The sequence below is a fragment of the Microtus oregoni genome, unplaced genomic scaffold (assembly GCF_018167655.1).
Source record: "Microtus oregoni isolate MIOR12 unplaced genomic scaffold, Mior012 000044F_ref0000062, whole genome shotgun sequence".
In the NCBI taxonomy this organism is placed as follows: Eukaryota; Metazoa; Chordata; class Mammalia; order Rodentia; family Cricetidae; genus Microtus; species Microtus oregoni.
The window spans coordinates 10,310,948-10,327,903 of record NW_024543218.1 but is presented as its reverse complement, the minus strand read 5'-3'; the positions used below and the strand labels follow the sequence as shown (position 1 = coordinate 10,327,903).

Here is a 16,956-nt window from a genome sequence, read left to right as displayed (position 1 = left end):
AAAAAAAGAGAGGATTTTATTCTATTGGTTTTCAGTTTCCAGTGGATGAGCCTGGGACTTCTTCTGCCATAATGACTATTTGCCAAGGACACACTTGTTTGCACACTTGGGGTTTCCCGGTGAAGGGGTGTGCCCTCTAACGAGCCTTGCCTCCCACTCACTTCAGTGTGAGTATCTGTTGTTTGGTTAGGTGTGTATCAGTTTCTCCAGTCCCAGACAGGCAGAGCAATCTTACCTGAAGGAAGAAGGTAAAGAACGAAAGGACTCCCAGGCCCAAGAAGATCAGTGAGAACATGTTACACTTCTGCTGCTTCACGGCATCGTCCCCGGGGCCGAAGATCTAGAGAGAGCATTAGAACACGTGTGAATGGCCGGACCCAGCCTGCTCACTCCTGCCCTAGACAATCTGTGAAAGCAGTCTTCCAATATGTGATGTTTCCAAATTGCAGGAAAGTACAACGAGCAAGGATTGAGTATTTTAACCATTATTAAGTGTACAGTTTAGTGGCCTGACATACATACATATTATCATAGGGCTTTTTGTCCCCTCCATTGCCAGCATGATTTCATGATCCCAATAAACAACTCTTTGTTCCCCCTCCTTGTAGGCCCTGGCGTCATCTGTGACTTGGGGGATTATGGGTCATACATAGGTTGAGAACAGCAGGGAGCTGTGAGATGCCTCTCCCCTTCCTCTGTCCCCTAGCACCAGCCCTCAGCCTTCCCCTTCAGGAGCTTATCCTGACCAACCTTCTCCTCTCCTTTGTTCCCATGCTCTGCTCTTAAAATACTTATTAATACCGGACACATTCTAAGGCTGTATCTTTGTGTGTGTGTTGTGTGTGAGAGATGCCAAAGGAAGATTCGTTTCATGAACTGTCTTTCTAGTGTCTGGACCTTAAAAAAATGTGCCTGCAAGTCATGAGTCTCTTGAGGTACAAGAAAGCCACAGATTGTCTTATACTGAAATTTAAAGACTCAGAGGGTCCTTTCTAATTTTTTTGTTGTTTATGGTCTTAACATAGATCAATGCCTGACATCATGAGACTAGTATGTTTCAGCATGTTGGAGGACAATTTGTTTCTATTCAACAAGTCTCCCCAATAATCATAGAGGGTGGTTAAGGTGTTACACAGCACAAAGACAGACACTTGGGATCGCTTCGTACTCACGTCCCTTGCTGGGTTTACTGATTGGGTTTGAAGCTGCACGGTTGGCAGACACTCTGAAATGCCCCCACATGGTTAGCTATGTGCTCTCCATCCCCAGGCACTCTGTGAGACTGCTCATTCCACACATGAAGAAACAACTGTGCAAGTGTAGTTCCTGGGGTCACCCACATGCTCAACATGGAGGCCAGCCCGTGCCTAGAACCTGGGCTTGCCGGAGAGTAGGATGTGAACTCACCTTCCCATCCATTCCGACCCCTCCGGGCCTGTGGTCCTGTGAGCCAACTGCCAGCCCTTCTAGATAAACACATACGAGCTACCACCTGACCCGGGTTTCACCCAAGTGATGACAGTTAACCAGAGTGATTTCTTCGTTGTTTTTATACTTTGTAAGTTCCTAATGTTGTGACAGGATGCTTCAAAGGCTACTCATTTTCTCTTATAATAAGATTGGCTTTAAAAGGAAATTAAGGGCTCTACTTAGGTTAATCCGAAGGGACATAGCCCTAGACCTGGCGAGGCTGAGCTGAGCAGTCTGATGACATGTCTCTGCTCAGGTTGCCATGGATTCTTCACACTTACAGCTATCATCTCTGACAGGATGATGGAGATGGCCGGCTGGAGGGCCCCGTTGACAATGGCACAGACTGTTCCCACCACAAAGTAGGGCCACTCCGTCTTATTCAGCTTCAAGACTTGCAGAAATGACACTGGTGGCACATTTGCATCCTAGAACATATAGAGGTCAGAACAAACTGGTGATACCGCCCTTTGGTGCCGCAGACACAAGCTGGTGACCACACAGTCGTTCGGTGCCACAGACACAAGCTGGTGACCACACAACCATTCGGTGCCCACAGACATGAGCTGGTGACCATGCAGTCATCTGGTGTTGTAGACAAAGAGGAGGCATGACTATTACCCTCAACTGTTATGCAGACTCAATACAAAAATATGTCCTGTCTTTGACAGTACCTACAATGACACAGGGTTGAGCATGAACCTTACACACAGGTGAAAATTTCGACGCTGTGGCCACTGTCTCTGATCTGCAGCTTGTGAGGTAGCAGGATCAAAGTTTCAGCTCGGGGTCTGTGTGATAGTTACAGTTAGGCCACCTGAGCTGAGCTATAGTTTCCCATCAGCGTATAACGCTATGGCCTTGCCTTTCTAACAGCGATGCTATCAGATCAAACGAGGCAATAGACAGAAACAGATGGATCCATATCCTCTCAAATGTAGAACAGCATCATTATCAATAATGATATTTCTCTGCCCAGGACTGCCAGATTAATCACAACCCCTTTCTTATCACAAAGGCTGATCCCAATGATGTGGGATTTCACTGGTTAATAAAGGAACTGCTTTGGGCCTATAGCAGAGCTATAGGGAAACAGAGCTAGGTGGGGGAAAACTAAGCTGAATGCTGGGAGAAAGAAGGCAGAGTTAGGAAGAAGCCATGAAGTCGCTGCCGGAGACAAATGTGATTTTGCTGATAGGTCATGACTTCGTGGTGATGCACAGATTAATGGAGATGGGTTAAATTAAGATGTAAGAGTAGCCAAGAAGAAGCTAGAGCTAATGGGCCAATCAGTGATTTAAATAATACAGTTTCTGTGTGATTAGTTCAGGGCTGAGCAGCCGGGAACCGACAAGTGGCCACCCACTACATCTCAGGACTCATTTGGGACTAGTTTTATTATCTCTGGACTACAAAGGTGAAGATTAAACATCTCAGCACAACGACTATATTTTATCTTTTTTTCCCTAGGAAATCCTTTTTTCATTCCCATTTGTTTGATTCACTGTCAAATATATTTAAAAATTGGATTTCCTTTTCTTTAAAAAAGCATGCAGCCCACAGTAAGAAACACATATTCTTTAAGGCTAGGATTTCAACAGCAAAACCCCAAGACAAAGGCTTTACCCAGAGCGGAAAATAACTTACGAGTTCACTGGCGTCTGCCTCTAGCCTGTGCTGATGTGCTCTTGAACTTTTAAGACTTTTCTTCGTGGAGTTCCTGAATAAGTGAGCTTTCCAGCCATTGGGGGCCATGCCGCTTGCAGCCTGTTCTTCACTTAGTTCAACTTCAAATTCTGCTGACAGGCTGTGGCTTCCTGATGTCTGAATGACAGATAAATCATTAAAATGTGTGTGTGTGTGTGTCCAGATGAGTAGAATCTCCAAGTTTAGAATAACAAAGCAACTCTAAATGTTATATGTATCAAGATATCTACAGAGTTAAATTTAAACCAGGTTGAGGTTTGAGAACAAAGAAACAGCACTAAATTGAGCATCCAGTGAGCCCTCAAGGTCACCATGGTTCCTCCTCCATTTCTGCTAAAGGACCAACAAGGAACTGGGAGTGAAGCACAATTAATAAAAACTCAGGGTTAGAAACTGGGGTTCAACCTGAAGATCTGAAAAGCCAAAGAGTCAGCCACTAACTCTAACTGAACCTCAGTGTGAAATGGCGATTCTTCCTCCTAGAATCTCAGGAGCCTGCATCTGAGAGTGGACTCACCCCATCTTATATTCCTTTCTAGGGCTTGGATCAAAAGCGTGCACCACTGGGACCAAAGGCATGCACCACCCGATTTCTATGGCTACTGGGATTAAAGGTGTGTGTTACCATAACCTGGTCTGTAAGGCTGACCAGTGGGACTGTTTGACTCTCAGATCTTCAGGCAGGATTTATTTATTAAAATTCATTTGAAATGCCACTACATGGGAGGGTAAAACAAAACTCAGAAGTAGGCATGGCGAGGGGACCAAGGGAGAAACACACAGGTCCTAAATTCCCCAGAACTGTTAGGAGCAGCAGAGGTGATTCAATGTAGCCCGATTCACTTCACATGGGATAACAAGGCCTAACTGGCTAAATTTGGCAGCACTACTACTGACAACTAGCTGCATATTATTTTAATTTATTCATATTGGACGACCATTCAGTTTGAAAATGAACGTGTTCTCTTGGGAAAGAAGGCCAAGAGAATATGGTACAGACTTTAGAGCAATCTGTTTGTCTCCCAGCCGAAGTCCTTGTAGTAATTCTTATGGGTTAAACAGACATGGGACAGATAAGGATGGGTAAGAGTTATTTCACTTGAGGATCCCACATGTCATCCCAAAGCCTTGCTCATAATCATGTCAACATGAAAACTAAAATGGATTTAAAATACCATGTCTCTGTTTCTTTAGCTGTAATTAAGAGCAAAAGCAACTTAAGGGACAGAGAAGAGCTTTGATTGGCTGGCAATTCCAGGCTAGGGTCCATCCCAGTCACAGCTTGAGGGAGCAGCTGCAGTGGATCCAGCATCAGGAAACAGAGAGCAATAAGACAATGGCACTTTGTGAGTCCGCGATTGTCTGCTCAGGGAATGGCGCCACCCACTGTCAAGGTGGGTCTTCCCACATCATTCGTGAAACCAAGATGGCATGCCTCAGAGGCCCATCTTCCTGGGGGTCTAGATTCTGTCCAAGTGACAACCTTACCCATTATAATTACATCTATTTTAAAATAGAAATTGATAAAGAGCATTTATATAAAACTGAATTTTATATATTTTTCTGACATTTCATTCTTTGAGGAATTTGAAATTTTGAAACTGTCCTGTGTCCGGGTCTTTAAAAACACAGTAACAGCTCAATAAGACGTGATCCAAATAGCGAATCCATCCTGTAAAAGTGGCCCGTAGCTTTCCAGGGTACTCAGACGTTCGTGTAATTTGTTTACTTTTTAGGACATATATGTAGTATGTATAACATATTAGCATATATGTTTTACTTGACATGTACTGCACACATTGAGTGAACTCAGTGTGCTATTTTGTGTGGGGTGCAAATGTATGTGTGGGAGTGTGTGTGTGTATGTGTGTGTGTATGTGTGTATATGTGTGTGTGTGTATGTGTGTGTGTATGTGTGTGCGTGCGTGTATGTATGTGTGTGTGTGTGTGCGTGCGTGTATGTATATGTGTGTGTGTGTGTGTGTGTGTGTGTGTGCCCCCTGAACGTGTGAGTGAAGGGCAGGTGACAACCTCAGGGTTGGTGCCTTGGATTTCTCTACCTTTCCTCTTTTTCTGAAAGAGGGTCTCTCACTTGTCTGGAACCCGCCAAGTAAGCTGGCCTGGCCACCCAGAATCCCCCAAAGATCCACCTGTTGTCCCCAGACACTACATGGTACATGCCATCATGCCTGACTTTTTTTTTCCTTCTGGAAACTACCTTAGGTCCTCGTGCTTAGAAGAGGAGCATGCTACTGGCTGAGCTGCCATCCCAGCCACCAGTGAGCTTCTCTACAGGTGCTTAAAATCGCCATGACTGGTCAGGGTGATTGACATTTTGGTTACTTTTCAAAGTCTCCCCTCCTCGTGCTTGTGTGCCAGGAAAGTAACTCAGTGGTGGAATGTTTCCCTTGCACAACAAGGCTCTAGTTTCAATCTGCACAGATGAAAAGGAAACAATCTCTCTCAGCTCTTTTGACATCCAGAACTCACTGTGGTCATAGTTGCCCTTCTGGGCTCTGGAACATTCTTTCCTTCTGCCTGCATCTCTGCACCTGTCAATCATCTTCTCCCTGGCGCTCCCTACCACTCCCCAGTCTCTACAAACCATAATTCTATTTCTTGTTCTATAAGAGCACTAGCTCTCGCATTTCAGGGCGAGGCATTCGGAAATATAGCCATGACTCTCAGTAGGCTTGCTAATCCCAATGCGGACTGATACTCAGCGGGCTGGGGCTCGTCGGGAAATTGAGGGAATTGTTAGCATTGCTTTCAGCTGTGCCTGTACTGCAATGTTTAAATAAAGGAAAAAATGTTAAAAAACAAAACAAGCTAAGTATTCAACTTTAGAGAAACAAATAGTTTCACATACTTCTATAACTACCGCTGAGTAATTGAAATAATATTTCATGATGTGTACCGGAAGTGTCAAGGGGGAAATCTGCGATACACACACAGGAGCTTATCATAATGCCAAAGCAGACGCACATAGTTTAAAATGTACGAACTACAGTCACAGCGACGTTCTAGGTTACTTATTCTGTAAGGCTGGTACATTGAGAGTCCACCACAGGAGACGAGGTGATGGTGTTTTAGTGGCTAGAGACCACAGGAGACGAGGTGATGGTGTTTTAGTGGCTAGAGAAAACAGGAGACGAGGTGATGGTGTTTTAGTGGCTAGAGAAAACAGGAGACGAGGTGATGGTGTTTTAGTGGCTAGAGAAACACAGGAGACGAGGTGATGGTGTTTTAGTGGCTAGAGAAAACAGGAGACGAGGTGATGGTGTTTTAGTGGCTAGAGAACACAGGAGACGAGATGATGGTGTTTTAGTGGCTAGAGAAAACAGGAGACGAGGTGATGGTGTTTTAGTGGCTAGAGAAAACAGGAGACGAGGTGATGGTGTTTTAGTGGCTAAAGAAAACAGGAGACGAGGTGATGGTGTTTTAGTGGCTAGAGAAAACAGGAGACGAGGTGATGGTGTTTTAGTGGCCAGAGAACACAGGAGACGAGGTGATGGTGTTTTAGTGGCCAGAGAAAACAGGAGACGAGGTGATGGTGTTTTAGTGGCCAGAGAAAACAGGAGACGAGGTGATGGTGTTTTAGTGGCTAGAGAAAACAGGAGACGAGGTGATGGTGTTTTAGTGGCTAGAGAAAACAGGAGACGAGGTGATGGTGTTTACGGGCTAGAGAAAACAGGAGACGAGGTGATAGTGTTTTAGTGGCTAGAGAAAACAATTTTTTAAAGCCAACCATTCACTTCCGAAAGCTACGAGTGTTGCCACTTGCTTTACCAAGTTTGTCTACAAAGGATCGGGAAATTGCAGCCTTTTCCGCGACCACTGTAGGTCTCTCTCTCGGTCCACTGAGAAGGACCTGTTAGTTTGGACACATGCCCCAGACAATCACTAATCACTGGGTTAATCTACTGGGTACATTAACTGTGAATTTTGCCTTTGCCTGTCTTCCCCTGACCTTTCGCTCTTTCCCAGGTTATGAATTAAGGCTTTGAGGCTTGCCTAATTTTAATGCCTCGATCTAGTCATATTTCCTTGTGTGAAATTAGCTGCAATTTGTTTTAGTAACTTAAAGACTACCGTATTCGCTGCCCAGAGAGCAGAGGGAAAGCAACTGGGCAAGCGGTACCTGCGTGTTCACGAGTTTGAAGTAGACCCCTTCCTTCTCCATCAGCTCCCTGTGACTTCCCTGCTCCACGATGACGCCATCCTCAAGCCCGGCGATGACGTCAGCATTTCGGACTGTGGACAGTCGATGGGCGATCACAATGGTGGTGCGCCCTTCTCTAGCCTAAAGGGGAAACGGACAGATCTGTGGTGCACTGGGATTATGGTGCAAACACTGTCAATCAACAGGCACAAACAAGCCTTGGGTAAGACGCTGTTTGAGGTAGAGAGTGACACCCACATTTCGGTGTATGCATAGGCACTTCTCTTCCGTAGAAGACAAAAGTCACATTTGAGCTCCAGACCAGGCAGGGAGCAACCCTTTCAATCTGAGGGCCGATTACTCTGGAACACTATGGAGTTTCTGATACTCAAGAAAGTTAAAGGTTTGTTTGTCCGATGGGCCCTACCTCTGAGCTGTGTGGTGCACTGAACACTGGCAGAAACATTTTAGGGAGGTCATTATGAAGCCATAGCTTTCTCCAGATCCTGATCTGAACATAATTTACATGTTACATACATATATATTCACATATTTATTTATATGTATTTTACATATACTTCAATGTATTTGCCCTTTTATTGGTTTAACAAAATTAGTAAATTTACAAAGAAAAAGCTTAAAATTTAAAATAAAGTACAGTAAACCACAGAAAGGGACACTATGCTATCACTAAAAATTGTTATAGAAAAATGCTTAGAAATTATAAATTTTTAAAATTAATTTCTTCACATAGTTTACCATAAGTGCTTTCGTCAAACAGAACCAAGCACAAGAAAGAAGCAAAACTAGACGGTTCCTCCCCCAAGCTTTAATCTAGGTTCATTGCACCATGGTGGACGGTAGCCAAGACCACTGACCTCTCTCTGCGGCAGACCAGGAGAATCGATAAACCCCAAGAGATGACTTCATTTGCCCTATGGGTTTGTTTCTCAATCTAGGCTCCAAAAGAACTGACAGAGATTTGCAAACCATTCCAATTTGCTGTCTCTCCCCAATCCCGGGTGTTTATCCCTCAGGTACTGACCTTATCCAGAGCCGCCTGTACCTCAGCTTCACTCTCTGTGTCCAAGGCTGACGTCGCTTCGTCCAGCAGGAGGATCTTGGGGTTGCGGACCAGGGCACGAGCAATGGCGATTCTCTGTTTCTGTCCCCCACTCAGCTGCGCCCCTCTATCACCAACCAGGGTGTCAAATTTCTAAACAGAAAACCCAGAAAAACTCTGGAAACATTCATTCAACCAATTTTCCAGTGTTGGGGATCAAACCCAGAAGGGTTTTGAGCATGCTCAGCAAGCTGTCCACCATTTGCCTGCATGTATATCTATGTGAGGGATCACCTGGAACAGGAGCGACAGACAGTTGTGAGCTACCATGTGGGTGCTGGGAATTGAACCTGGGTCCCCCCAGAGAGCAGCCAGTGCTCTTAACTGCTGAGCCGTCCCTCCAGTTCATGTCAGCCTTCTTCAAATATTTGAAACACGGAAGTGTGGACTTTGTAGAGACAGATGGAGACAGCTGAAGCTTTGACTGTCATAATGGGTCATAAACCCTAACAAATGAACACTGAATTTGAAAGTTACTACCACATAGCCTATATGCTTTTATATCGTTTTCATACAAATATAGTCTGTCATCCTTAACTGAATAATTCAAGGGATTCACCCAGCAAGGCTGAACAACCTTGTAACACAAACTTTAGGCTTTGAAGCAACAGCTCAGTCCCTAATGTTTCAGATCTGATTTTAAGGGAGTCTTTACCTGTGGTAATTTCATGATGAACTCGTAAGCATTGGCTTCTTTGACAGCTTTCTTTATCTCCTCCATGGTTACATTGCCACGGCCATAGCGAATGTTCTCGGCGATCGTGGTGGCAAACAGTACCGGCTCCTGACTGACCACTCCGATGATTTCCCTCAGGTACCTGACATTGAAGTCCCGGATGTCCTGGCCATCGATGCTAATCTGGAAGAAAGACTTCCTATTCGGTATCTTAAACAACCTGATCTCTAAGGCTCAATGGCTCTTTACTGTGAGAACATCTTAGCTAGTATTGAATTCATCCAAAAGTTAGATATAACAATTAAAATAAACAGTAATACGCAAGGATAAAATAAAGCATCCATAGTTTCTCCTGATATTTTCATATATATAAAAATAGATTATTAATGATCCTCCATAAGAAATTTTAGATATGTAATTATTTGACACAGTGCTGAAAAAATGACCCCAAGGCCTTTTATATACTCAAGGGCTCTTCCTCGGCAGTGCGCATCCAGTCAGTGATGTTTTAGGCATGCCACTGTTTCAATTACTAACGATAAATTTAAGTTAACACGCCCCCTTACCTAACTAATCCACATTTATTTAGATGGCATTTTGGTGTTTTGTTATGCTTAACATACCATAATTTACTTTATCATTTCCTAACTTTTGAACATTTCTTTTTTCAAACATATTCTAAAAGCGAGAATTATTAAGTTGAGAAGAAAGATTTTTTTTTTCCTTAGTGCCAATTTACTGTTGTTTGCTGGGCATTTACTCCTTGATGAAGAAAAGCTAAATACATCGCTTCATAAGTAACTTAGTAATGGACAGCATAAGCAGAAATAAACAAAACGTCTTCTTCATTATACCTTACTAGGACTGGGGTCCATTGCTGACCATTTTTTAATTGTTTGTTCTTCGGCAATTTAATGTTCAATACAGATCTACGTAAATAATGCATTCTGCTTATTTCACCCCAGTCCTGGCTTACCTTCCTCCCGTCCCTGTCCCTGTCAACTCTCCCTCCTACCTACAAGTCCTTTCCGTGGTTCGTGTCTTTTTGCTGTATTTTTTGACCCACTGAGGCCATCTATGTGACTATGGGTTTGGAACTAATGTTAGAGCCTGGTGGGCTCATAGGGGCAGGAGTATACAGGTAAAAAATGGTTGTCCTTCTCCCAGAATCTATATCCCATAGTTTAAGCTGACCATTTCTCAAAAATACTTTGTAAATTGATATTTATCTTCTCCTTTAAAGCTTAATTGTTTAAGAATTCCATGCATTGATTGATACATTCACCCTCTCGTCCCAGCTTTCCCCAGATCCAGCTCCCTTCCACACCCACTAATTCTTATTTATATATACATATATATAAATTATGATTTATATAGAGAGATAAAAATTATATTATCTTCATTTACATACACCACACACACATAAATGAAGTCCAACCTTTGTTGTCTATATACTCTTGGATGTAGTCATGTACTAGAGTACGGTAGACCTATCAGGGTATGTAAAGAAAATAACTTTATATTTATTCTCCAATCATTTGTTTGTTTGTTCATATCCTAAAATCATAGGAGCGCCCAGCACACTGTGGGTAGTTTCATTCCCTGAGAAGGTGGCCTGGGCTATAGGATATAAGTGAGCATGATGAAGAGAGAGCCAGCTAGCCAGCTCACTTCCTCCATGACCTCTGCTCCACGGTCCTGCATGAGTTCCTGTCCTGACTCAATGATGGCTGTCGCCAGTAAGGAGAAGCCAAATAAACCCTTTCCTACCCTCAGTCGCTGTTGGCCATGGTCACAGAAAGAGAGCTAAGATCCTTTGTAGAGTTGTGTTTCATAGTTGATGACTAACATTTGGGAAACACAATGTCCTTAAGTTGGGACAGCTGAAGAGGAGTGTAAACTAAGTTAGTCTTGTTAACTTGGGGTTTCAACAATTCCGATCGTCATTCTCTGTACAAGAGAATAGCCCTCTTAGGAAACATATTCTGAAGTCTGTCATATCCTGTAGCTTAGCCCACATACACGGAAAAGGAGAAAAAAGTAAATGGGTCAAAAATAAAGATGATCTAGGTGAAGGGTATGTGTATTCCCTGAGGGGGAAAAAAGAGAATATTCTAGCCTGTTCTCACCTCTGTTCTGGTAGGAGATTCCGATTTCTCCGTGTTATACTAAAGCTAAAGAAAACAATCATTTTTGCTGAATGTAATTGCAGTTTTACGATATCTGTGGCCACAATTCCAGACTGTCAGAAATAACTTTGTGGAATTTGTTTTGTCAACTCAGACTCAGCTGGGAGCAGTATTTGGTGACAGAAGAGTCCTGTCTAGTGCCTGTTGTTTCAAGGCTTTCACTGAAAGCATTTGCCCCATGCCCAGAAATATGTGCCTTGTCCCAATGTGTTGCGACACTGTGTGCTCTTGCCAAGCTCAGATGCACACACGGATTTATCTGTAAGAAAACAATATCTAGGGCCAATTTATGCCCAGCTTCCCCAGCTGGGGAACTTGGCTCTTCCCACTTACCGTACCCTCTGTGGGGTCGTAGAGCCTCTGCAGCAGCTGGACAGTGGTGCTCTTCCCACAGCCACTGTTGCCGACCAGGGCCACTGTCTGTCCACTCTGCACCTTCAGGTTGAGGCCCTTCAAGATCTGCAGGAGAAAGCAAGGCAGAACACACTTCACAACACAGCTCCAAAAGAGGAATAATTCAATACTAGTTAGAATTAGGGGGAAAAAGGAATCAATTAAGAGTTTAACTCCAACAGGACAAAGTACATAAACATCCCAGGAAGTAGACTATAGAACAATGATCAGAGATTATTTAAGCTGGGAATTCCAGTACTATTGACAGTACCTTGATATTAGCCCGAGATGGATATGAAAAGTGAACATCACTGAAGTCCAGATTTCCTTTGATGCTGTCTGGTTTGTGTCCTCTCTCTGAAAGACTGTCAATTTTAGGATTCTAAATAAAACAAAATTCAATGACTATTTTATCAAGGAATAAGCAATTATAATTTTAAGGAATAGGGCTCATCAAATGCTAAAAATAAAACCTGGAGTGGCATAATCTTGTTCATGTGAGCAAACCCACAGTGAAGGTGTGGTGTGTGTATGCATGTGCATGGCCCCTGTGTACACGGATGTATACATGTGCATGTGTGTATGCATGTGTGCGTTGTGTTACATGAAACGTTTATAGGGGATATTCATTTTATTTCATGTGACGCCTCACTTCCAGTTTTTTGACATATATGTGTAGATTTTCTAAATGGCCAAATAGGTATGCTTTTACTCACGTTGTCAATAATGTCAAAGATCACGTAAGCTGCTCCTCGTGCATTGGCGAAAGCATCAATACAGGGGGCAGCCTGCCCCACACTGAAAGCACCAATGAGGATTGAGAAGAACACCTGAGCGAAAGAGCATGGGAATGGTTAGGGCAGAACGACCATCCGAGTTAGAGCTCGCTTGAAATACCAAGTACAAAGGAGGGAATTTAAGATTTATTGAACATGTAGCAATCTTTATTTCATATTAAGAAATTGTATTTGCACATCTTTATGGACACATTGTGCTAATTTGATACATGTATATAATTAGAGTGATAAGCACTTTTGTCATTTATAAAAAATAAAAACTGCTTCAGTAGAGAACAAAATTTATAAAAATCAATATAGCATTCTATTACCTGTGCTTTTCAGCATCAAAAATAAGTTTTGCTTAGTCTTCCAAACTATTTGCTGCATTTTTCTGATTATATAATTACCTGTCATAAAGACTTCTGAAACCCATTTCATTAGCGCCAAAGTTAATGCCACCAATGTACTTTCCCACTAGTGTTATTATTTAGTTCTTTACCATTTTCTCTATCTCTGTGGGAACTGCACAAAACGTTCAACAGGAAACATTACAGATTTTGACCCCATGGAATTTTTCCTTGAAAGGCTATTGCAGACTTATATATGGACATATGGACAAAATTTTGTGCAAAATGTTAACTTATTTTTTTTAAAATACCTTCTTGTAGACCAAGATGGTCTGAAACCCATTATGTAGCCCAGGCTGACCTGGGCCTCATAGGAACCCCTATTTTCTAACCCCAGTCTCCTGTGTGCTGAGATTAAAGGTGTGTGTGGCCATTCCTAGTCAGTTCACCCATTTATAGGACACGAAATTTATAGGACTCTGGTTATTCTGTTCTACAGCACACAAAATAATGCATTTTTCTTCTTGTTTTTTCACTGAAAAATAAACTCATATATAAATTCAAGAATACAGTTTCAGGAAACCAGATTAATAGCATACATAATTTAAGAAAAATATAGAAGAGAAATTACTCTCTTCTCTCTAGGCATAGTAAAACTTCTACATATAGCTTATTTTCTCTGAAACAACAGTCTTGTTCATGTTTACAAAACCCAAACACATTTAATTATCTGTCTCTTATCTCAATATAAATAAGGACCAATGAGAAAAACTTCTCATCAGAGTAGATGCTAAGACGTTAATGCAACAGTCTCAGCGCTTTGTGTGGGGATCGCCAGGTTCCCTTTATCTTGGAAGCCACTTTCAGCCTTGTGACACGGATATTCTCCTCATGCTACAAACGTGAGCAAATTCATCACAAGGTTAATGGCAAAGTCACGATGCGACTCTGTCGAGTCATCAGGGGGAAAGGAGGAAGTGAGAAAAAGTGGCCAACTGACACAGAGCCGCCAGAGAAGAGAGGGCTGGGGCGGCGAGGTTGTTACTAATACCCTCAGCCTTGCCCAAGGCCTGGTGAAGCCAGCGTAGTGTACATTGTGAGATTCAAGTTTCTGTATGGAAAAAGTTCAGGGACCGAATTATACTTAGGATTTTCATTTAAAGAAACAAGTTTTGAAACATTTCTGTTAAAATGATTTTGTACTGACCAACCCCAACATGGGACGATGATCACAAAATATCAGTGGTTTACAGAAAAGATTGCCCAAGGAAGACCTAGATATTATGACCTCATTTTGGGGGAGAGAAAGCGTATATATCTGAAAAATACATACCAAAATTCACCATCAAGTCTACATGAATTGTTAGACTGTAAGTAATTAAAACTTTAAAAGTGTTTATTTTAATCTTTAGAATAATTAGAATATGTTATTTTCATAACCGTGTCATGAGGGCATTTTCACATAGACAAGTGAACTAACAAATTTTCTTTTATATTTTAAGAAGCTGGTACTTACTGTGTTGTGAATTGAATTCTATTTTATACAATGACCTATCTATGATAATAGATGTATATTATATCCTCAAGTTAAACTCAACAGGAGAATAAGGGTATTTCCAATACATGCTATTCCATTCATAAATTCTTTCCCTCTTCATTTCCCTTTGCATGCATATGTATTTCCCCAGTATGTTATTAACTTGTCCCCATTCATCACTAGGACTTGTATGTTTCAGAAGGTCAGCTCTACCCACACGACAGCAAAGATAAAACAAACAATCGCAACCTATTCTTCCAAAAGAAGGAAGATGGAAAAAGAATAGGCAGGGGCTGGAGAGATGGCTTAGGGTTAAGAATACATCCTGCTCCTGCAGGGACCAGGTTTGGTTCATCATACCTATAGCAGGTGACTCATCACAACCTTCTTTAACTCCCGGTCCAGGGGAATCCTACACCTCTAGAAGGTACTTGCACTCATCACACACACACACGCGCGCGCACACACACACACACTTTAAAATAACACTAAAATCAAATCTTTAAACAAGAAAGAGAAGGTGGGGGTAAAATGAGCACAGATTGCTCGTAAACATCGGAGGTATTACTTACGGTCACTGCATTTCCAATAGTATACTCTTTTGAGATGACCAGAGTGGACCCATACCAGAAGGCCAGTGCGTAGGATGCATATATTAACAAGAAGGCGATGCCCATGGATATGTTCGCTGAGATAGCCTTTTTTATTCCAATTTTTTTGGCATTTTCTAAATGTTTCTGATATCTGCCAGAAAATGAAGAGGGGAATGTTATGATGAGAAAAACAATTTACAACCTGAACCATAATCACCTCTTTTTCAGCAAGGAGTTTTTTTTTTTTTTTTTTTTAAAAAAAGGTAATAAACTCTTGGGAGCCCCAGCATCCTGAGAAGTGGCCCCATTCAGTCTCAGGGCTCACTAGAACAGACCTAGCCTGCTCCTCACCGGCCTGCTTCATCTATGCTGAACTCTCCCATGCCAACTAGTGTTCCCATGGCTGCCCCGGAATTGAAGTCGCACTCCTGGAGTAGAAACAATCTTATTATTATCTTCATGGCCAGCATCACCCATCAGGATTAAGGTAGGATTAAAATAAACAACATAACCCCAGATGGCTACTCTAGACTCTTTAATGGTTACATTCTTAACCTTTCTACTTCCCTCTCTATAGAAAAGAACATTTTCGCTAGATTGCTCTTCTGGGTAAGGGATTTTTATAAATCAAGCTGCCTTCATTGCCAAGTCAGGTGTAAGGTCAGGTGTCTTTCTCCATTTTTTTTTTTTTGACTTTAGTTTCATTGACTGAGAAATGGAGGCAAGAACTCTACCAACTAATGCCTACTTAGGAAGATAATCACGAGGCTGGCGGATAATTACAAAGCGGAGTTAGTATATTAATGGCTGTATAGCTGGTGGCGAACTTGCTAATTCTTGTTTCTGTTGCTCCTACCATACTAGAACATATTTTCTTATATTTTTCATCCTATTATCATCTTACTTTTGAATGATATTTTAGTATCTGAATATTTTAACTTCACATGCAGCTATATATGTATACATATGTATTTACAAATCTTATGAATGAGTTTAACACATCAAAGTATTTTTACATCAGGTTAAATTAATTAAATTAATTAATTAAATTCCGTGCTAGATTCAATCACTGTAGAAAGTCCAGGGTTGGCTCCCTAATGGATTTCCAATGAAACTCTGAGGGAAAACATCATATAAACTGGAGGATTTCTTTTTATCAACACTCCCCAGCAACATCACTATATTTTTTAGTTCAACCAAATGAGGCATGGAAATTCATTAGTCATTTTTTTTAATGTATGCTGCCAAGCAGAAAGGTTTTCCTAAACGCCTCTAAGCACCCAGTTCTCTAGAGTCCTTTCCTCCACTGTGGATGCTGCACTCATCCAGCAGAGCTGTGTTCGAGGAGGCAGCCAGGGCACCACATCCAACACTGTGGTTCCTGCTGAGCGGCAGAGCCTCCAGGTGCACGCAGCAGCAAGGTTGCCCTGTGCCCCAGGGTGACGCAATGCTCCAGTGAGAGTGGGCATGCCGTAATTACCTTCACTGGGTAACGGAGCAGCGTGATTACACGGCCATCCTGAGGTCCAACTGAGGGTTAGTGTGGTCTGTGGGGACTATTGTGTACAGGAAGCAGCAGTGAGAGAGAAAAAAGGAAGAGGTTAGAGAACCAGAGACACGCTGGCTGTGAAGAGGGATGGAGAACAGAAAACCAGAAAATGAAGAGGAATGGGTTGGAGAACCCGTGTATTTAACACTGGAAACTTGGGGAATTTCCAGACACTGTATTCAAAGAGTTGTGGGTATCAAAAATCTCACATAAAAAAGATATCTATATGGGGTCATATTTCAACTATATAGGGGTAAATTATTTTAATGAGAACATTAATGATTTATATAGACATGTATTTGTCTCCAAACTCATCAAGATATGCAAACTAAGTATATAGAGCCCTTTATCAATGCTATCTCAATGAAATTGCTTCTGTTTGTGTTGTTGTGCTTCTTAAGCAATTGCTTGTGTCCTCCAGCACATGGCCA

The 16,956-nt window shown here is 42.1% G+C and overlaps 1 protein-coding gene across 1 annotated transcript in view; it reads right to left on the bottom strand.

The window, feature by feature from the left end:
* Positions 1-16,956, bottom strand: part of LOC121434725 (phosphatidylcholine translocator ABCB4) — a 53,077-nt gene that overhangs the window by 21,236 nt on the left and 14,885 nt on the right. The window contains exons 8-17 of the mRNA XM_041633646.1: positions 14,956-15,127; positions 12,437-12,550; positions 11,992-12,102; positions 11,661-11,786; positions 9,118-9,321; positions 8,385-8,555; positions 7,319-7,480; positions 3,118-3,294; positions 1,752-1,898; positions 236-340 (exon numbers count right to left, since the gene is read on the bottom strand). Of these exons, the coding sequence (XP_041489580.1) occupies positions 236-340; positions 1,752-1,898; positions 3,118-3,294; positions 7,319-7,480; positions 8,385-8,555; positions 9,118-9,321; positions 11,661-11,786; positions 11,992-12,102; positions 12,437-12,550; positions 14,956-15,127 (1,489 nt within the window). The remainder of the gene's footprint in view (positions 1-235; positions 341-1,751; positions 1,899-3,117; positions 3,295-7,318; positions 7,481-8,384; positions 8,556-9,117; positions 9,322-11,660; positions 11,787-11,991; positions 12,103-12,436; positions 12,551-14,955; positions 15,128-16,956) is intronic.